Source organism: Fusarium fujikuroi, chromosome FFUJ_chr05, assembly GCF_900079805.1.
Source record: "Fusarium fujikuroi IMI 58289 draft genome, chromosome FFUJ_chr05".
NCBI classification, from domain to species: Eukaryota; Fungi; Ascomycota; class Sordariomycetes; order Hypocreales; family Nectriaceae; genus Fusarium; species Fusarium fujikuroi.
This window is the reverse complement of record NC_036626.1, coordinates 2,830,651-2,850,940: the sequence shown is the minus strand read 5'-3', so window position 1 is coordinate 2,850,940 and position 20,290 is coordinate 2,830,651. Positions and strand designations below refer to the sequence as shown.

The 20,290-nt window shown below is 49.4% G+C and overlaps 8 protein-coding genes and 1 non-coding gene; 7 read left to right on the top strand and 2 right to left on the bottom strand.

Moving 5' to 3' along the window:
• Positions 1-1,455: 1,455 nt before the first annotated feature.
• Positions 1,456-2,118, top strand: FFUJ_07628 (related to caffeine-induced death protein Cid2; the record flags this gene model as incomplete). XM_023577902.1 has 2 exons in its annotated part: positions 1,456-1,522; positions 1,595-2,118. The coding sequence occupies 2 exons, from the start codon at positions 1,456-1,458 to the stop codon at positions 2,116-2,118; spliced, it is 591 nt and encodes a 196-aa protein (XP_023430891.1).
• An 869-nt stretch (positions 2,119-2,987) lies between these two features.
• FFUJ_07627 (related to acetyltransferase 1) lies at positions 2,988-5,564 on the top strand (the record flags this gene model as incomplete). XM_023577901.1 has 3 exons in its annotated part: positions 2,988-3,891; positions 3,942-5,054; positions 5,122-5,564. The coding sequence occupies 3 exons, from the start codon at positions 2,988-2,990 to the stop codon at positions 5,562-5,564; spliced, it is 2,460 nt and encodes an 819-aa protein (XP_023430890.1).
• A 1,078-nt stretch (positions 5,565-6,642) lies between these two features.
• Positions 6,643-8,320, top strand: FFUJ_07626 (probable sphingolipid long chain base kinase; the record flags this gene model as incomplete). XM_023577900.1 has 4 exons in its annotated part: positions 6,643-6,724; positions 6,780-6,830; positions 6,895-7,901; positions 7,952-8,320. The coding sequence occupies 4 exons, from the start codon at positions 6,643-6,645 to the stop codon at positions 8,318-8,320; spliced, it is 1,509 nt and encodes a 502-aa protein (XP_023430889.1).
• A 659-nt stretch (positions 8,321-8,979) lies between these two features.
• FFUJ_07625 (uncharacterized protein) lies at positions 8,980-10,178 on the top strand (the record flags this gene model as incomplete). XM_023577899.1 has 2 exons in its annotated part: positions 8,980-9,092; positions 9,179-10,178. 2 exons carry the CDS (start codon positions 8,980-8,982, stop codon positions 10,176-10,178), a joined length of 1,113 nt encoding a protein of 370 aa, XP_023430888.1.
• Positions 10,179-10,898: 720 nt separating this feature from the next.
• On the top strand, positions 10,899-11,771 carry FFUJ_07624 (uncharacterized protein; the record flags this gene model as incomplete). XM_023577898.1 has 2 exons in its annotated part: positions 10,899-11,008; positions 11,096-11,771. 2 exons carry the CDS (start codon positions 10,899-10,901, stop codon positions 11,769-11,771), a joined length of 786 nt encoding a protein of 261 aa, XP_023430887.1.
• A 1,402-nt stretch (positions 11,772-13,173) lies between these two features.
• FFUJ_07623 (uncharacterized protein) lies at positions 13,174-13,546 on the bottom strand (the record flags this gene model as incomplete). XM_023577897.1 has 2 exons in its annotated part: positions 13,174-13,384; positions 13,446-13,546. 2 exons carry the CDS (start codon positions 13,544-13,546, stop codon positions 13,174-13,176), a joined length of 312 nt encoding a protein of 103 aa, XP_023430886.1.
• A 2,800-nt stretch (positions 13,547-16,346) lies between these two features.
• Positions 16,347-16,462, top strand: FFUJ_scaffold07.rrna2. The gene has a single exon (XR_002792842.1). It is a non-coding gene; the product is annotated as a ribosomal RNA (ribosomal RNA).
• Positions 16,463-16,932: 470 nt separating this feature from the next.
• FFUJ_07622 (related to tRNA nucleotidyltransferase) lies at positions 16,933-18,327 on the top strand (the record flags this gene model as incomplete). Its single annotated transcript, XM_023577896.1, has 1 exon — positions 16,933-18,327. The coding sequence occupies one exon, from the start codon at positions 16,933-16,935 to the stop codon at positions 18,325-18,327; it is 1,395 nt and encodes a 464-aa protein (XP_023430885.1).
• A 304-nt stretch (positions 18,328-18,631) lies between these two features.
• Positions 18,632-19,906, bottom strand: FFUJ_07621 (uncharacterized protein; the record flags this gene model as incomplete). The annotated part of the gene is made up of 1 exon (XM_023577893.1): positions 18,632-19,906. One exon carries the CDS (start codon positions 19,904-19,906, stop codon positions 18,632-18,634), a length of 1,275 nt encoding a protein of 424 aa, XP_023430884.1.
• Positions 19,907-20,290: the final 384 nt, after the last annotated feature.

The following is a 20,290-nucleotide window of genomic DNA, read 5'->3' as shown; positions in this document are numbered from 1 at the left end:
ACAGAGCGAGTCGGCTTCTAGCCCGGAAACAAGCCGTGCCCTACTGTAGCCTGCAATTAAGCCAACATCCTTCCATGGATGGTGATTCCTAGCGTTAGGTGCGTGGCAGTTGGTCCTGTCCTGTCCTGGTCGTTGGATCTAGCGCAACCGACAAGCCACCCAACTGCCTGGGAACTGGTTGATCAATACCCAGGACGGCGACAAATAGGATGCGTTGGTGCTTGAGCCGGCAGATGGGGTCTCAACGGTGGCGTCTGCATCTGCAGGTTCGTGAGTCGCTCTCTTTGCGTCTTTTGTCCAATCTGGCAGTTACGGAGTCTCGAAGCCTTTTAACCTTATGGGGAAGTAAAGCCGCTAGACAGATCCCTGGCTGAAGAAATGTGACCGAGTCTGTTGAGGACCTGAGATCCAGTGCAGTCTTGATTATCATGTTCAATCAGCCCTGCTCAGGGACTGCCCCGTCGGAGGATTGCACGCAACGCCCAAACGGTGAGGCGTCGAAGGCATTAGAATGTCAATGCTTAAATGGCGCCTCGTCTGCCCGCGCAATCCATCGCCGAAACTGGATCTTCGGAAACCCGTCTGCCCGGTGAGCTATGCGATAACCATCCACCCATTTACAAGCGTAGCGCGGCTCCATTCGGCGGTGGCAACTTGCTTCAGCGGGCGAAAAAGAGCAATGCCGATTAGTTTGTCGTAGGCTGATTCAGAAGATGCAGACCCTGGATTTGTAGAGCGAAAATCTGTGCCTCGCCCTGAAAATGCCCACCTTGGCGTCACCCGGGTTCCTGGCTTCTCGCCTTGACCCGGGACGTGCATCAAGAGTTCAGTAGTAAATTGCCCTCACTCAGCTTGTTTCAGCCCCATGAGATGGAGCAAAAGCCAGTCAGCTTGTTTCCAGGAGAACCCACACAAGAAGTGAAGGATAAGTGTAAGAGTTGCGGATTCAAAAAAAAGAGCTTCAGATACTGCTCGAGACTACGAGCAACCATAGTTGTAACTAGCTTGACTTAGAATGTCTCGCATTCAAAGTCTAGTCTCTCCTAAACTTTCTCTTGATATCCTGGGGCCTTCTGCCGTGCAGTGATGGATCGGGACTACCAGCATCAAGCTGGGGGATCTCTGCAAGGATCCAGTGGTCAGCGGAGCCAGAGTTTATCCGGACTTTCCGGGTACAAGCAGCCGGACCTTAGCTCTGGCTAACTCTCTAGTTGCGTCACTGAAGTCGAGATAGAACCAACCATCACTCACAATATTTTTCTTACGACTAACGCGACTCGACTCTACTCGACCCTGTTTCAGATTCGTTGCGAGCCACTTCCCTGGCTTACTACGCTAGCAACTATTTCGAATTTCTAATCAGCTGAACTTTAACATCCGCCCATTCTGGCCGGGATACTCTGGAACGGTTCGACGGATGCTCAGAAACAGAGCTCCTCGCGGCCGAAGAATAACATGACTCAACCATCTACACAGCATCAGCTTACTCCACAATTCTGTTTCTCGTATGGCACTTTGCGAGGTATGTTCGAGTTCAAAGTACTGGCTGTTCGAATATTCGACTGACTGTTTTACTCTTTTCTTTTATTTTCAGACTTTCTTCGACTTTCAAGATCTTCCATCGATGATTCAATCACACAGAATCTCAATGCACTTGTGACGCCGTCTCGATCCGGATTTGATCCCTCGTCCACATCGCAACGCGCCCCAAGACCAACCTCAAAACAGATTGATCCTCGGCCATGCTTGGATTTCAAGGAGAGAGTGCTGTTTCCTTCATGGGAGACCCGGACTGAAGTACTGAATTACTGCGCTTTTGTAGCTGCAAGCCCGGACCCTGATGACCCGGACCGAACTGTCAGGGAACTAGAGAAAGAACAAGACCGCGATAGAACAGTCGATGAACGATTAGATCCGTATTCCGGTAGATTCTTCCCACGTGAAGCACGTACTGAGCGCCTGGCTTCGCTTGTAAGACAAGAGAGAGGCGTAGAGGGTATCGTACGACATAGGACGTGGGAGGTCGTACAGCAACGATGCGGTGGCGATCCTTTTGAAAACTGGGAGGACACAATCAGCAAATGGAGGAAGGCCAAAAACTTGAAAGTGAATGTATAATTTATGATATCACGAAACACCACTCAGATCCTCCAACGACCATTGGAGTATGAAACCTGCAAGAGAAGGACTAAAGGATAGAGACTTGCTGTACGATATTAACGCCTCTTGTATAAAAGTAATATATGATCCTCAAAGAGCCCCTCGGATAATCTTGTGCTAGCTTACCTAGATATCTTCATCATAAACCCTTCATAGAGCCATTCTGATTGTATGCTGACTTCCCTGAATCCTTTCATCATTTAGTATAGACGTCTTAAGCTTTGGTGTAGCGTGCATGCCCTGTGTGCCAGAACTTTACTTAGATACCAAGAAAGATCTGCCGTTTTGATGCTTATTTCTCAATGAATATACAGTCTGTATGTGATATTGCGCTGTTCTCATGAAAATATTTATTCAGCATCATATTCTTTGCCAACACTCATGAGGCTTCCATGCTGTCATGGATCCTAAACTGCCCCTCCAAAACCACCAACTCCTCATAACTCAGCAACCCACCACAGGCGACCTCCGAGAAATTGCCGGTCTACCGTAGCAATTCCTGTCCACATCATTTTGACCCTAAGTCGTATGGTACAGCACCTTGAGCTCTACACGACATCTCTCCACAACCGCCGGTCAGGGAAGCCGCCTCTTTACCCTTCTTTGCCCTCCTGTCATCATCTCCTGACGAGGTTTTTGTATCGCCAAAGCTTCTCTGTACCTTTTCCTCCCCCTCTCCCACGCACCCCTCATTCGATCCTGCTTGGAGCTTGTAATCCTCGCCGACAACGGACGACGGCCGCAATTAACTAGCTCACGACTTCTTTACGGTCTTCTTTACGGGTTTCTTTACGCTCCGAAGACAAAAATTGCTCCCTATAATCACGATGCCGCAACCTCTTGCCTCCAAGGAGGCCTCGCTCTTCCGCTCCGTTATTCGATACTATGAGGACAAGCAATACAAGCGTGGTCTCAAGTCGGCCGAGCTTATTCTCAAGAAGCATCCGAAACATGGAGACACCACTGCGATGAAGGCCTTGATTTTGAACTCCCAGGGAAAGACAGAAGAAGCCTTTGCATTGGGAAAGGAAGCCTTGACCATGGATATGAAGTCGCACATCTGCTGGCACGTGTATGGCCTACTGCACCGCGCAAACAAGAATTTCGAGGAGGCCATCAAGGCGTACAAGTTTGCTCTGCGACTAGAGCCTGAGTCAGCGCAAATTCAGCGCGATCTGGCTATTCTGCAAATTCAATGCCGCGACTATCAAGGATACATCCAAAGTCGAACCGCCATGCTCCAGGCCCGACCTCAATTGCGCCAAAGCTGGACTGCGCTCGCCATTGCTCACCACCTTTCAGGAAACCCTGCTGAGGCCGAGAAGGTCATGAATACATATGAGGAAACTCTGAAGGCGAAGCCCTCGAAATTCGACAATGAGCACTCAGAAGCAATTATGTACAAGAACTCTCTAATTGCGGAGCAAGGAGACTACGAGCGTGCGCTTGAGCATCTCAATACGGCTGCCAAGCAAAATCTCGATCGATTGGCTGTCATGGAGGCTCGCGCCGAGTATCTTCACAAGTTGGACAAGAAGGAGGAAGCTGCCAAGGCCTACCGGGCTCTCCTTGACCGCAACTCGGAGCACCCTGTATACTACCAGAAGCTCTTGGAGGTCATGGAGGTATCAGAGGACGATTCCAAGGCTCGTCAGGCTATTTACGACGAGTATGCGGAGAAGTCCCCCCGTTGCGATGCTGCGCGCCGGTTGCCGCTGGACTTTTTGTCAGGTAAACCCGACCAAGACACTAGCCAGCCACCAGTACTAACTCGTCAATAGGCGACGACTTCAGGCAGGCTGCTGAGGCCTATTTGACGTTGATGCTTAACAAGGGAGTGCCATCAACCTTTGCTAATTTGAAGCATCTTTACTCCGACTCATTCAAAAAGGACACCCTCCGTGAACTGGCCGAGAACTATTTGAACTCGCAGGGTGCTGATTCGGAAAGCAAGGATAAAGGAGAAGCGGCAGCACTGTACTACCTCGCACAGCACTACAACTACCATCTCAGCCGTGACTTGACAAAAGCCATGGAGTACGTCGAGAAGGCGATTGAGAAGGACCCCAAGAGCGTTGATTTTGCCATGACTAAGGCACGAATCATCAAGCATGGCGGAAACATACAAGAAGCCTCCAAGGCAATGGATCGAGCCAGGAAGCTCGATCTTAAGGATAGATACATTAACACAAAGGCAGCCAAGTACCAGCTTCGCAACAACGAAAACGATAAGGCTCTCAAGACTGTCGGCCTTTTCACTCGTGCAGAAACTGTTGGCGGTCCCTTGGCGGATCTTTTGGATATGCAGAGTGTCTGGTTCTTGACAGAAGACGGCGAGGCATATGCTCGCCAAGGCAATATTGCCCTTGCTCTCAAGCGATTCCAGCAAATCTTTAACATCTTTGAGGTGTGGCAGGAGGACCAGTTCGATTTCCACAGCTTCTCTCTGCGCAAGGGCCAGATCCGAGCCTACATCGATATGATGCGATGGGAAGACCATGTCCGTGATCATCCCTTTTTCTCAAGAGCTGCTCTGGATGCGATTGAAGTTTACCTCAAATTGGCCGATAAGCCTTCCGCAAATGGTGTCAATGGCGCCGATGGAGAGGACGCTGAGGATGCTCTGGCCAAGAAGAAGGCCGCCAAGAAGGCTAGAAAGGAGCAGCAGCGCCTCGAAAAAGAGGCTGCCGAGTTACAAGCCAAGCAAGACCCTAACAAGGGCAAGGATAAGGATGGGGAAGTCAAAAAGCAGGACGACGATCCATTCGGACTGAAACTCGCCGAAACCACCGACCCTCTCGGGGATGCCATGAAGTTCGTTGACCCCTTACTACAATTCAGCCCCAAGAACATCAACGCCCAATTCGCTGGCTTCGAGGTCTATATGCGCCGCAGTAAGTTTAATGCCATGGATGGCCAAGTTTGTTAACTATTTATTTACTGATCCGGTTCCTCTTACAGAGAAGTACATTCTCGCCCTACGCTGTCTCACAGCTGCCCTAGCACTTGACCCCAAGTCACCCAGGGTGCATGAACATACTGTAGCGTTCGCTCAACTATTGAAGACTGCGACCGACATTGAGCTTAAGGTTCTAGAGGTGCTGAAGACTGAGTTCAAGGCAGTGGATCCTTCCACGGATCTCGTCAAGTTCAACGACGAGTTCCTTGCTGCCAACAAGGGTAGCCCTAGACACGTCCTCTCCGCCATCAAGGCACACAGAGTACTGGGCCAAGACAAGGCTAAGAGTGAGGAGGCCGTCTCTGGCATCTTGGATATCCCTGATGTAACCTATGAGGACGCCATCAAGGGTCTTGAGGTGCTCAAGGGCTGGAGGAGTTCTCAGGTGGAAGCATACATGAAGGCGGCCCAGGAGAAGTTCCCTGACGTGACAAGACTTGCATAAAGGGGCGTTGCTTACTTTCTGACTTGCTGATACTTAAAAAGTTTGTGGGGGTTAAGCACATGAGATGATGATGCTGAATGACATTGGCCGTATAGATGCATGTAACCGAGGCTGCGATTCCGAGGTGTTCCACTTCAGGTTAGAAAAGGGTTAAGGAAGGAGAAGGAAGGAAAGTCTGGCGCAAGGAATGACTCCGAAGATGGCGGGAGAAATGGAGTTTTGGGAACATGGGGAAAAGTTAAAGCATCGATCCATCGTGTAGAACAAGCATGCCGCTATCAGCCTCATTGGTCGAGTACATTGGCTAAACAAGAAGAAGCCGTTAATCTCTGGGGAACTGAGATCTTAGTTACATCAAACGTGATGACAAATCTGAGGTAAGCTCGTAAAGGGCAATCATTCCTTGTGTCGAAGTCAAATCGACGTCTTCAAGATATCTCGTGGCTCCGCGGCCCCCGAATACTGAAGCTAGTGTGGAGTTGGTGACTATCTCTGGTTGTCTTACCGCGGCACAGCCTGGCAGTTACAATACCTAGCCCCACCGAGTCTTACACTCCGGGCAGCACGACAGGGACTCAGGCACTGTAGGTTGGCACTCACTATTGGTTCTGACTGTCAGCTGCCAGCAGGTGCCCGCGCAATTGACTTCTTTAGGGACCTGGCCAGCCCAGCCAGCCCATCGCGAATGCAAGCATTTACAGGGGCTTTAGGTCTGTAATCTCGGATGCGACCCCCCCGCAGATCAACAGCCTAGGCTCAACGGGCACCCGCGTAATCCGATTGATCCTAAGAAGCAACTCCTTGCGGAAACATTCCAAAACACATGCTCGTTATCAGAGGCTTTGGACTTTGGTCTTCCCTTTTTTATGTCGCCAGAGCGAGCTGCCCCAGTCCTTCATTTTCTCGATTTTTTTTCTCAAATCTGTTGCTTCTGTACACGATCAATTTATCATAATCGCGACGATCGAACTAACCCTTGCACTTTGCCCCTTAGCGTTTTAAGCTGTTCGATATAAAACACAATCGATAAGCTCGCTGGCTGACATCAGCTTCAATAAACACGGATATTGATCGAAAAATGGACGAAGGCATTGGAATGTTGCTCCTCTTGGAGGACAAGAAGAAGTTGACCATTGGAATTGACGAACTGGAGCTCAACGGTGCGGATCTTTTGGAGAAGACAATGACGCCAAGCCCTCGACTGATCTTTAACAGACCCTGCTGCAAATAAGTCAACTCGCTCCTCCTGTGCTCCTTTCTCTGGCAGTAAGCATTCAAAACTGTGATACGAGACAACATGCAAAGACTTACTGATCATGCTTCTCTACAGAATCCGCTCCCAACAATAGCATACCCTTCTACAACGTCCTTTGGGCTGAGCTCTCCAACGACCAGATCATAATCGACTATGCTCATCACGCTTCGAAGACATTGATCAAACCTAAGAAATGGGTCTTCACGCTTGCCAAGGACGACGAGTCGACCAGCGGTACACCAGCCGAGATCTTCGTCAAGACCCTCATGACACGCGCCTACGGTGATGCGCAGTCTCAGAAACGCGCCTACGTGCTGATAAACCCGAACTCCGGTCCCGGTGGTGCTATCAAACAGTGGGAGACTGAGGTGAAGCCGCTCTTCCAGGCGGCAAAGATGCAGATTGACCCCGTGATATTGAAGCACGGTGGAGAAGCCGTTGAACTGGCGCAAAACGCCGACCTGTCCAGATACGATACTATCATGGCATGTTCCGGTGATGGAACGCCACACGAGATTTTCAACGGTCTTGCTAAGCGACCTGATGCTGCCAGAGCGCTTTCTACGATGCCTGTCAGCCATATCCCTTGTGGCTCGGGAAACGCATTCTCTTGCAACTTGTACGGATCTCATCGACCTTCTTTCGCTGCCCTTGCCATCATCAAGGGTGTCGTGACCCCGATGGACTTGGTATCAGTCACTAGTGGTCACAACCGCATCATTTCGTTCCTCTCCCAGACGCTCGGCCTCATAGCCGAGTGTGATCTTGGCACAGAACATATGCGATGGATGGGCAGTGCGCGTTTCGAGGTCGGTGTTGTTCAGCGCATGTTTAAGAAGAAGTGTTATCCCTTTGATCTGGCTGTCAAGGTGGAGATTGAAGACAAAAGCGATGTCAAGGCTCATTACAAACATCACGCGAGCTCCACGAGCCTGAATCATCTAGCTAAGAAGCTTGATGCAGACCCTGTGGCTGAGGATGCAGGGTTGCCGCCGTTAAAGTATGGCACGATCCAAGATGATCTCCCCGAAGGATGGGAGCTGATCCCCTATGACAAGGTTGGCACATTCTACGCCGGTAACGTGAGTAATCAAAGTAGCCCCTACATTTGGAATAATACTGACTGTCATAGATGGCTTACATGTCACCCGATGCTCCCTTCTTCGCTGCCTCTCTTATCTCGGATGGTTTGATGGACCTCGTCACTATTGATGGTGATCTGCCTTTTTTCACAGCTATCAAGGTCCTTCTTGATGTTGAAGCTGAGAAACTTTTTGACAACCCTCATGTCACCTACAAGAAGATCTCAGCTTACCGCATCATTCCTCGGGATCAAGAGGATGGCTATATCAGCATTGATGGTGAGAAGTGCCCATTCGGACCTTTCCAGGCCGAGATCCACCAGGGCCTTGGGCGAGTAATCTCCAAGTCTGGCAAGTATGAGGCCGCGGGACCCAAGAACTGGGACAAGGTGACACTAGCCGACCGCATCCATGGATGAGAAGAGAACATGACATGGGATGTATGGCGTGTTGGAATGGCGGTGGCTAGGGAAGCAGATAGGAAGAAAGGCTTTCTGGCGATAATGATACCCACGTAAAAGGATGCGCACATAGCAAGACTTTTAGAAGTAGCACTTTTTAATTTAGTGATTTAGTTCTGATTAGAGATTTGTCTGAGCCCACCGCCCTGTAGTAGTTACCTATTATCCTTTTCGGTATAAGATTGGTACTGTGCGCCGCCCAGCAATTAATTGAATCTTCGATGGGACAACAGAGGAGAGAAAATATATTAGCCTTTCTAGGTTATCGCTTAGATAGCCTCGCCCCTACCTAAGGTAGTCGCTTGAGATAATAACATTCCCATATTATTCAAGGCACAATCAAGTCTTTTAGCCTTCCAACCTCTCACCATGAGGTGGTAAGCTGAGACTGACGCAGGAACCAACAGTGAGTGGATCGCGGGGTCCTTGAAAGCTACCCCACTGTCAACCTCATGTCTTCACAGCAACTGACTTCATTTATCCTCTTTTGTAGTCGATAAGACTCTGTGCTCCGCGCTGCCGACAAGGCTCTCAGTTCTGTTAACTGGAGGCTTAAGGCATTGGATTTTCAGTCAAAGTTCCTTTCTGATACCAAGGGCAGCTCATTTGTGCCCGATATGGCCCGTCGAGGTCGAGGTAACAGGATGCCATCAGGCCCCTGGGGGAGATTGAAACCTGTCGAGCAGGACCCGCTACAAAGTATTGGTCTTCCTTCTAAGGGTGATGACAGGTGCGTACTAGACGGTGAATGTTATCTAATAGACACGGGAGATTGATCACTTCCCATAAGACAAGAGACGAGCTGACGAGAGGCAGCTTACTCAACCCCAAGACACAGGAGTGGTATTATAATCAGATAATTTCACGTTTCCTTGCTTTCTGCACAGAAGCCGGTGATAAGGACTCAATTTTACGGTGTTTCGAAGCTCTGGATATACGAGCAGTTGATCCAACTCCTGCAACATCATACACCAGACCTCCACCTGGATACAAACCGTCTTCCACGGCAACTTCTGCAGCAGTGTCGTCTTTGACACCGGCCCCTGAAACTTCAGCTACAAATGCTGGTAGTTTTTCTCAAACTCCCGAATCAGATTCCGCTAATGCTGCCGCATCGCCTGCACCGTCTGCCCTGAGTGGCACTCTGAAAGCCCTCCGTGCTATCATCCCGTCTAGTGGACCATCAACTTCTATGTTGGCAGCTATTGAGGACCCTGACAATACTAGATCTCTGCAGGATGTCCTCATGGCATTGAGAAAGCTCCGAGAAGGTTTGGTGGCTACAAAAAGAGCCGATCTCTTCTCGATCCAAGCATACATCTTCTCTATCCGCCTGTCCATTCTCGCTAAGCATCCTGAATCTTATCACCCGGCGATTCTACACCTTCTCCGATACATGGCTATATGGACACCTATGGTTCATAGTGAGATAGAGGAAATCGCCGGTTACTTCATGTTGGATGCCGCATGTCGGCGTAGGGACTTGACCGAGGCATATTTCATCAGACAAGACTTCAACATCAGGAACAAGAAACTGGACCGGATACTCAAGGCGCTGGCACACGACGACTATGTCTCATGGCAGTTCTCGAAGAAGCAAGTCAGCCGACACTGCTTAAAGCTGATGGAGTGGGCCGACGACGATTTGAGACTTCACACCCTGAAATGCTTTTCAAGGTCGTACTTCAACGTGGATCTGCCCTTCTTGGAGTTTGCTACTGGTCGCAAGTGGAATGAGCTGAAAGAGAAGGACAAGGTTGGATGGGAACTTGGCGATGAAGAGAAGGTCACGATTCGGAAAGTGAGAGCCAAGTGAAAGTCTTATCCCAGGAAAGGGTTGGCATTTTGCTCGGCTGCTGGCGGCAGGTGCGAGCAGTGTCTGGTTTGAGGAACCCACTTATACCTAACTCTTGCCGTTGCTTCAGTTCTAATGTACAGCGATTCTATTTCACAATATCACTCTTCTATTGAAGCTTCGGCCTCTACTGCCGTTTCTTGAGTACGTCTGACTGAATAATGGATCTCAACCAGCAGATTACCTATTATCATGGGCTCATATATACCTCTAGCGAACATCTGGCAGGTATTGTTCTCTGCTCTCCTACTAGGCACATTCTGATGAAGGCGACGCGGTGGAGGCCCTGATGGGCCGAGAATTGGCAAGTTTCATAGACGGTGCCTCCCTACCTACTAATAAACGAGCAGTGCCGACCTGAGGCCTGTAGGCTGTGTTTGTTTTCTTCCACCAACCTGACCTAGCAACCACAACTCATCATCGCGAACTCATTTGGCGACCAAGGTATTTTGGAAATGAATGCAGATACTTTTGATGAATACTTACATTATTTCAACTCTAGTTAACTTGAGCATCGCTGCGAGCGATGGCTAGCAACATCAAACTACACCTTGCTTTACGACAGGATTCTGCTCTCTTCGCCTTCTCTGCATCACTTGCAAAGTGAAAGCGCACTCGACTGGATTCCCTTTTGATCCTCACGCACCACAATTAAGCAAAACCACCCCTTCTGATATCGCCATGGCACCTCCGCGAAAGAAACCCCGTACCCGTGTTGGTCCGAAGGAGGACCCTGCCGACGAGCAGTCTGCTGGCATTCTTACGGACTTTCGCACCTCCTGGCTTCTTAAGTATGCGCTTCTCTTTCGCCTCAAGCTCAGAGGCGATTCAAATCTTGCGCTGGGGAACAAGAGTCGCTGACCTATATGCATGCACAGGAATGATGAGCAGCTAGTCGAGCTCAAGGTGAAAGGCGAAATTTTCCAAGTCGCCAAGAACGTCCTGACCAAGAACTCGGAGTACTTCGAAAGCTGCCTCAACGGTCGCTTTGCCGAGGCCAAGAAGGGAGGCGTTGAATTCAATGACGAAGACATCGAGCCGCGATACCTAGGTCTCTACATTGGGGTCGCCTACAGTCACTCCTCTATTGTCCCACATGCGCATCCCCGTCCCGCCCAGAATCCCGAGGCAGCACCTATCAAGACTCCTATGCGAGACTATGTCGAAGTCTATAAGCTTTGCGACCGCTTCATCAGCCCCAGTATGGGTGAATTTATTGCCCGCTGCATTGACGTCCTCATCGGCAATGGGCACCGCGCCCTCTACCGTACCGAGGCCGACCAAGGAACGCAGAAATTACTCATGCGCGACTTTGCCGACGGCTACGAAGCTCTTGACATGCAGCACGGCACCCAGGTTGAGATTGGCGACCGGATGATCACCTACTTCTGCGAGGGGGTCAGCTACAAAGCTTGGATTGAGACCATGGAGGACCTTCGTGATCGTCCCAAGTTCGTTGGCCATGTTTCTCGCGGCTTCGCGACCAAGCTCCAAGAGCTTCAGGCCGGCCGTAAACTCAAACGCAAGGAGTGGGCTGGTCCGGGCATTGCCTAGGAAGACAACCTTCACAACGAGAGAAGAGGATGAGCTTTTTCAGAAAGAAAGTTATAGCTATTCGAGAAATATTCTGGACGAAGAATACCCCAATGATGATATGATGATATGATGATATAATGATATGATGATGCCATGGGTGATGATATTTGGAACCATTGTGAAGGGTGCATGCAGATGCAGCGTGACCGGTCGCTAGTGAGCAAGTGAAATGAGACTGTTCAGGAACGTGACCTGATGACATATCCCGCGAAAGAGTTCAATTAGCATTGCTCTAGTTGCCACTGCAGAGCTTCATATCCAGTGGTTCGGGATGTGAGTTGGTCGAAGTATATCTTATGATTGAACAACATCGGGACCTCGCATAAACAGGTAGATTGGCGAGCCGGTAAGGGATATGATTGGCGTGCCTTATTTATTTTTAAACTCAAACCTCACATTTGACTAGGTAGTTTGCTGTCTGCTTGATTTTCAGTTTACATGTTGTTTATTGCTTGGCTATTGTTTGTTCATTCCCAAAGTCTTTAGGCCCATCCCTGACACTCTCTCCTCTCAGATTTATTCAACCACCTCGGCGGCAATAAACCAATTCTCTCATTCATTGAACTGAGGTATTTCTCGGCTTAAAATTGGACAACCTTGCCCGGACGAAAAAGTCTTATCGTATCAACGTCGCATGGAATCGCGGAAGATGACTACCGGGACAAACGAGGACGTAATGGACATCAATCACCGCGAATGGGCGTCGTCAGAGACAAGTCCTCGGAAGTGTTCCTCTGAGCTGATAGGGTTCTTCGGGCCAGTGACCGGCTAAGTCGTCGGGAGCGGGGCCTTCGGGGGTGTTGAGTCGGGGCTCATTAGCCGCCGGGAAACCTCGGCCTGTGATCCAGCGAGGCTCATGACGTTTTGGGTCGAGTTGAATGTGAAAATTCAAGGCATGAGCATGTGGGACTAGGCGAACAACAGACAAAACAGGTGATCGAGGAAGAACAATAAGACAAGGTGTGTGGATGAGAGAATGGTTGTGACCTGTAAAATGGGATATTTCTATACCCAAGTAGTGTATTGCAGTGCAGTGTAGTCTTTCATACGGCAAATCTGTCGCTAGGTCGTGAGATAAATGTTGGATCCTGATGAAAGCCAACCAGGTGAATTTTCCTTTCGAACAATAATCCCAAGCAGCAAAATGGTATTCCTTTAAACGCCGGTCCAATGCAGTATTCCAAGGCTTTAGTTGGTCGTGAAAGCCGAACCAGTAAACTCCGACACATCCCCGGGGGAGGTGTCGCCGTCGTCGCTTCAAGCAAACAAAATGAGAGAAGTGTGTTGTTTGTAGTAAAGCCCGACACTTTGGTGTTTTGATTTTCCTGTTTTTCTTTGTTTCGTCCTTGGATGGATTCATTTATCGTTTCTCGTAATATTGAACGGCCTTTTCGAGTTCGTCGAGACTTGATCGATCGCCGTACATATTCATGAGAGCCTCATTTCGCTCTCGGTATGCTGCATTCTCGCGCTCCATGGCTTCCATCTGAGCGATGCGTCGCCTTTGGGCCATCTCGAGTGATAGCTTTGCTCCGTACCCAATAGCCACAACAGCCGCGACGGGCTTGACCCTGTAATTGATGGTCAGCATCCAGTGTTGTCGTGTGACACTAAGTAGTATATGACACTTACAGCTTTCCAAAGGACATTCTCTTCTGGGGACGAAGGTGAGGAACAATGTTGGGATGGATACGGGCGGCAGTGGAAAAGGATTGTCGAGGAACACGCATCATTGTGAAGGAGGAAGAGGAGGAGAAGGAGAAGAAGGTTGGTTGTGTGAAGGTTTGTCTCTGTTTAGGACTCGGCAAGGGTTGGCAGGTAAGGCAAGGTAAGTTGGATGTAACTCGGTAGTAGTAATCCGTGCTTGAACTAGTCTAATGATGGGAGGAAACGGGAAAACCGTTGGGGGGAGAATAGAGCGGAGGAGAGTTATTATAAGTTGTCTCTCCTGATAATTGTTTCAAGTGAGAAATGTGCCAGCTGCCTTAGTCTAGGTACCTAGGTAGGTATTCTATGTGTTGCTACGTCAAGTGTAGTGCATCTCCGGCTAACTAGAACCCCGGACTTGGACAATGTGTATGTCCCTTGACGAACTGGGGTCATGATCGAACGACAAGACGCCCTGGGGATGCCGGCGATGGGCGATAGCCAGAGAGAATCGACCCTTGAAGTTCAGACACAGACAGGGCAGTGGAGGCAGTGGGGCGGGGGTGTGAGTGCGCCGCCCCAGAGCAGAGTGGCAGAGATGGAGAGGAGCGGCACAGAAGCCGAACAGCGATCAGGTGCCTGGAAGCCCGACTAAACTTGCCTCCACAGAAGGGGGACCTTAGGGGATGATCCCGCTGTAGAAAATGCCCAAAAGCGTAAAGGTACTAACTAGCACACACACACGCTCTGATGGTGAAGTGGGGAAAGCTGTGGATGGAGCGGGAGTGGGCGTTTAGTGTTAGCGTGTGGCACGATGCGGGATGAGCTTGAATTATGGCGGGGTCGGGAAGGATTGTATTGGTTGGGGGTTTTTTGGTCTTGTTCTATTTCACTGGCTTGTGCCTCTGCAAAGAGAATTGATGTCTTGTTGATTCCTTGACCGACAAGATTGAGGCCTACTGAGCATGAGCAGGCAAACGCATAGGATTGCTAGAATATGGAAAGCATTCACGACAACTTCACAATGAAGCCATTATCGGCTGGAGTCGGGTCTCACATTTTCGTCGTCACTGTCACTGTCATTTTCTGGCATCTGCCCCAGATCCAATCTTTTAATTCCACTGAAAAACATTCGACCAAGGTAAAGCTCCCACCAAAGAACGGCACCTATCCACGGCCAACAGTGGGGGCATACCCTCTAGTCTCACCACCATGACCTCACCATGGCCTTTCTTGGGGGTTGAGTGGCCTGGTCATTTTTCCAATACTGAGATCCATCATCCATTGATTGTCCCCTAATGATAATGCCGGCTCTTGTGTGAAATCTCCTGTTTTCTCCTTTGGCTGGACCTATTGCTGAGTTGCAGTTGACCCTCTCCCCGATTTTAGTGGCACCACCTCCAGCGTCTCGTGCATCTTGCATCTGCATCTGTTGCACATCTCAACTCGATGAACCTCGCCCCGTCTCCAATACTGCTTTCATTGTCACACCACCAGACACGGCGAGACATGCGTTTCTTCTACTTTCTTTTTCTCAGTATGCGTTTCTGTGTTGCACCCTTTCGGCCACTTTCCGCTTTCCCCGCATCTCCTCTCTGTACAGCATCTCTTGTTCACCTTGGAATCAGATTGTGTCTCGTGTTACGGACGGATACAGGAACACGTAGCTGAAGACGCGTCTCTTGGACTGCTGCTGCAGAAGCTGTCTAACGTTAGAACACGGCGCCTGCGCATAAAACCCCTTTGGGTAAAGTAGCGTTTCCCCGCGTCTTCCATTTCACGCGATACAGCACTTGGCTAATTTCCTTTCTTGGATATAATGCAATACTAGAATCCGCCAATCATACGAATCGGACCCCTCTAGATCTTCGTCTTGCTGCTCAGGCATTCACAACTGACCGCTCAGTCCGTTATAGCAGAGAATCAGACAGGCCAGGTAACAAAAGCTCCTTGCAGCAAAATGTAACAGAACAAATACTCCTCTTTTGCGCCGTATTCGACATTCATTCATCTGCATTGAATGCCCCTTTGCTTGCAACACTTTCAGCCTCATTCGGCCCTGCACCCTAACGTTCGTTATGGAGAATACAAGGGTCCAGGCTCCATACACGGCCCAGACAATTACCGGCTCCACGCAAGTTCATGGCTCAGTTCTTCTCGGCAACAGCTTCATCTTTCAGGCGCCATATTTCCATTGCCACAATTACATTGTGAAGCTTCTGGATATATCAAGACGTGGACCCTTTCTGACCACCTTGTGATAACCTGGCTGCCTGGCAAGCACACACTGCAACCCCGCCTTACAGATCAACATCCTCCACTAGGACGCTACCTTTCAACCTTTATTATTGGCTGATATACTGGTTATCCCCCCACGATGTGTGAACTCACGGACGCCATCACTTTGTGTGAAATGTCATTTACAAGGAGAAATCAGCATGCATTTCCTCTTTTCTTCTCCGAAACGGAAGTTCTGCAACCGAGTATCTGTCGCCATAGTCCGGACCGGTAGTTACATGCCTCTTCCCGGCATGATTAAGCTCAAGACGGCCCGGTTACTATGCAGCAACTGAGCAAACGGCCCTTGCATGTCGAGGCAAGCCGCTTTGAGTTTCAATGGGGGGACATCCTCGAACAAGCGCTTCACTCTTCACTTCAATACCAACGCCTTAAGGTTGTAACCGTGTCGGTTGCAGCATAAAGACACAGATTGGGTATCAACATGAACGGGAGTTTGACCAACAAGAGCGAAGCTCAAGGAGACACTGGCCATATATACATAGACCATCGAGTGGACGAGAATGGGCATGTAGTCCATGATGATCTCGTACTATCCATGCTGTAACCCCGCGGTTATAAGCCAATTTGTTACTGTAACTGGTACATACGACCATAGGTAGTGGAAAATACGGGATCCCGTCTGCTCTCCCATAGTCAAGCCACTAACCGGCGGATTAGTAGTTGGGTCGGTGACGACCAGCGAATCCCCGCTGTTGTATGTTTTTTGCCATTTGTATCTACTAATTGACTTTTTGCTTCTGAATTGTTAGACGAACTGTAGAGAGTGAGGAGGTTTATTTTTGTAACAATTGCTTGAGAACTGACTAACTTAGGCTGCGAGAGACGACCCTTGTAACTCTGACTCATCTACCCAACTCCATGCCATCACCTCTAAACAGCTTCCATGGAACCTTCCGGCAAAAGGCTGTATACAGATGGAACAAAGTAAGACGGTCTGGGTACCAGGCGCATAGCGACAAACAGAAATCTTGCAATGTCTTCGTCAAAACTGGCTCCCAGCCAAGCAACAACGATAGATTTATTGCCAGCTGAAGAATTGCTCCGCGATCTTCTGCTTGGGTGTCGACAACAGTTGGTGGCTCAAGAACTGGAGATATGGATAACTGGTGGCTGGGTGAGAGATCGACTTCTGGGGATCCCCTGTTGTGACTTAGATATCGCTCTCAGTACCATGACTGGTGTGCAATTTGGCAGTCTTCTGACAGAGTTCCTCAAGCAGAATGAATCCTCCTACCGGCAGCGAGCCTTAGACTTGGGAATCGAGTTTACACAGTTCAATGGCTTTCATTCAACCAAGAAGAACCTCGACAAGTCAAAAAAACTAGAGACTGCTGTTGGAAGAATCTTCGGCTTAGACCTGGATCTTGTCAACTTGCGCAAGGAGGTCTACGACGATAATTGTCGTACTCCAGAAATGGAGTTTGGCACCGCCGAGGAAGATGCTTTCAGACGTGATGCAACTGCCAATGCATTGTTCTTTGACCTGCAAAATCGAAAGGTTGCCGACTTTACTCGCAGTGGCCTGGACGACCTGTATGCTGGCATAATGCGGACACCACTCGAGCCGAGGCAGACCTTTCTCGACGATCCTTTGCGTGTGCTACGTCTCATTCGCATAGGCAGCAAACTCGGTTTCACTCTTGATCCTGAGGCTCTGAGCTGCATCAAAGAGCACGAAATTCACGTTGCTCTAGACGAGAAGGTCAGCCGAGAGAGAGTAGGGATCGAAGTCTTTAAAATGATGAAGAACCGGAATCCCGAGCTATCTTTTTCCTTAATTCATGAGGCCAATCTTTATGGAACTGTCTTCCTGTCGTTGCGCTCTCCTCTGCATGAGCCCCTTCGTCATCTCCTCCCCCAGGAACCCGACAGGCCATGGCCACCCACTTGGTCTCGGGCAATCAACGCTATCACGATGTTAGCGCAGGATCCAGCACGAGAATTTTGGTCTTTGATGGAATCTGAGAAACAGCAAGACATGTTTTGGGCGATGGTCGTTTATGCTCCGTTAGCAGGGCTAAATACCAAGGATCATAGGCTTGCCGTTGACGAAGCTACAAATGCCCTGAAGGGCACCAGGCAACTTTACAAGCTTATCGAATCGTCGCTAGGGAACTTAGAATCTATTCGATCCACCACAGAACTGGTTGTCAGCTCTATTCCATCCCGGGGCACGATTGGGATGAGGATCCGAAAATGGGGGCTTTTCTGGGGCCTACAGGTTCTTTTCTCGGCTCTTGGAGAGATAGTATACTTGAGGCCACAACCGGAATCTCAAGACCCGAGTCAGGAGGAAATCGATAAGGTTTTACAGAGACACGAAGCCCTGCTCTCATTTACCCAGAAACAAAGGCTGGATTCGGTTTCGTCGTTGAGGCCAATTTTGGATGGAAACGCAATGAAAAAGGCTCTTGGGGTCAAGCAGGGAGGGACATTCCTCGCCAGGGCAATTGAAGGCCTGCTTGAATGGCAACTTGATCATGAGGAGGCAGACGAAGCAGCGGCTGAGGCATGGCTTCTTAGCCAGAGGGAAAAACTAGGCCTCCCAATAGCTGAGAGCAAATGAATTCCCCAACTCGGCTATCCGATTCATAGGGTACACATTTCCAGCACCCCGAAAGTTGCCCTTACCATCTTGCAGCTTGGGATTTCGCAGCTTGGGATTTACGAACAGCATGGTCAGGCTGGCCCTGAACAGAGGTCGAATAAGAGGAGAGAAGGGTTGTTTGAAGCTCAAGTCTTACCCTGAGCCAATGCGTATGAGACTTGCAAGTGACAAATAATAGCGTTGATAAAGGAAGGACAAAATATCCAAATTCATCTATCTACCCTTTGTTCCTATTAGATGGTCTCCTCTTGAACCCAACATCTCATAAATGCATCAGTCTATCCTCTGCATATCCTAAAAAATACCTGACAGGCCTATAAACATCATCGCTCTGACCAATACCTCCAAGATATCCCACTTCTCGATAAACCTCTTCCTCCGACATGTCTAGCTGATCTCGGGGATAAAAGAACTCGCCATTGACAACCTCGTCTATTCTCTGTAGGGAGTATTTGCGTAGCCAATCATCCCAAACTCGATCCCAAACCAAGTTCGTTTCGGTGGTGCTTGTTTGCAAACAGCCTTCTCGCCACATCATCTTGTAGTTGAGAAGCATGGCAGTAAGAAAGTCGGTCGCCGTTCTACTGGAACCGAGCTTCCACGATTCTGAGCGGGATGTCTTTTGCTGTCGCCATATTTCGCACCAGACGAGAAAGCGTAGGATGAGCTGGCTAGGAGCCCATTGCTTCATGTCTTCGGTTTCAGGGAGGATGTATTCGTGAATGGCATCAACCCTCGCTGCTGTCCTGACCCCAAACATGAGACCCTGGAACACTGGCTGAACCGCAGCCAGAGCTCGACTGAATTGGCGATCAGAGAGTCTGAAGCCCAGCAAGTTGTACCACTCCATGAAGTGAGAGAATGCAACTCGGACAGGGGGAGAATCTACGAAAGACAATATCTCTAGGGCCTTACGCCTCTTGGCCTTGCTGTCCTCAGGGGCAAAGAGCTTCATGACCATGGCATTAGCAAAGTCGTGAAAGTATATATCGGCGTGCAATCCTTGAGAACTTTTCGGGCGGTTCCCGAGGTAGAGAATGGGGTTTGTGAAGATGATGAATTCGTAGTCGCACTGCTCTTTGTTGCACCAGTTGACGGACGGATTTCCTCTCCCTCTGTCAAATTGACGACGAATCAAGCCTCGACGCATGAGTCGTGAGCGGCGGAGAGAGCGAGAGACTTGCCTAGTTTGAATACCACCCGAGCCGTTGTATGGAGTGTTTTCGCATACACGGAGTAGGTACTTGACGCAAACTTCTGCACCAAGCCAGCCTTTGGTGGCTTTCTTCTCTTTAACAGGCTCAGATCTGTCACGGAGGGCTTCCAGGATGCCTGAGATACAGCCACGAGGCGATAGAGGCGGTCCCTGAGGGTCGGCTGGAGGTTCGATGATATTACTCCCATTCTCCGGTTGCTGAGACCCATCGTGGTGGTCATTTGGGGCATCCGATGAGACGGGATCAGAGTTAACATAAGTAGACGATGGAGATGAAGAGATAACAGGGATAGGACCTGGTAAATTATTTGAGTTCCCCATAATTGAATACAGAAAAGTATTTGACAATATCATCAACAATAGGGGGAAATGAAGCGACAGAGTCGCGAAACCTCGGGAATGGATGGAAAAACTCATATGAACTCCATTTCCCAACGTTCACTGTACCTTGTAACTGTTAATTCAACACCCAATGCGAACGAAAGCCTGCAAAGCATTGTTCCGAGCTCTTCTCAAAGAACGACGGGGAACAAAGAATGCGGATATGTTCACAAAGGACCCAAGTCTGGTCAGCCCCTAGGTCACTCCCATGTTTCAAAGAACAAGGAGACAGCCAGTTATAGAAACTGGCGTAAAATGTGACATGTTTATTTTCATGTTTGAGTAGGCTCAAGTGCAGGCGAGTCACTTCGAAAGAGATTGGAG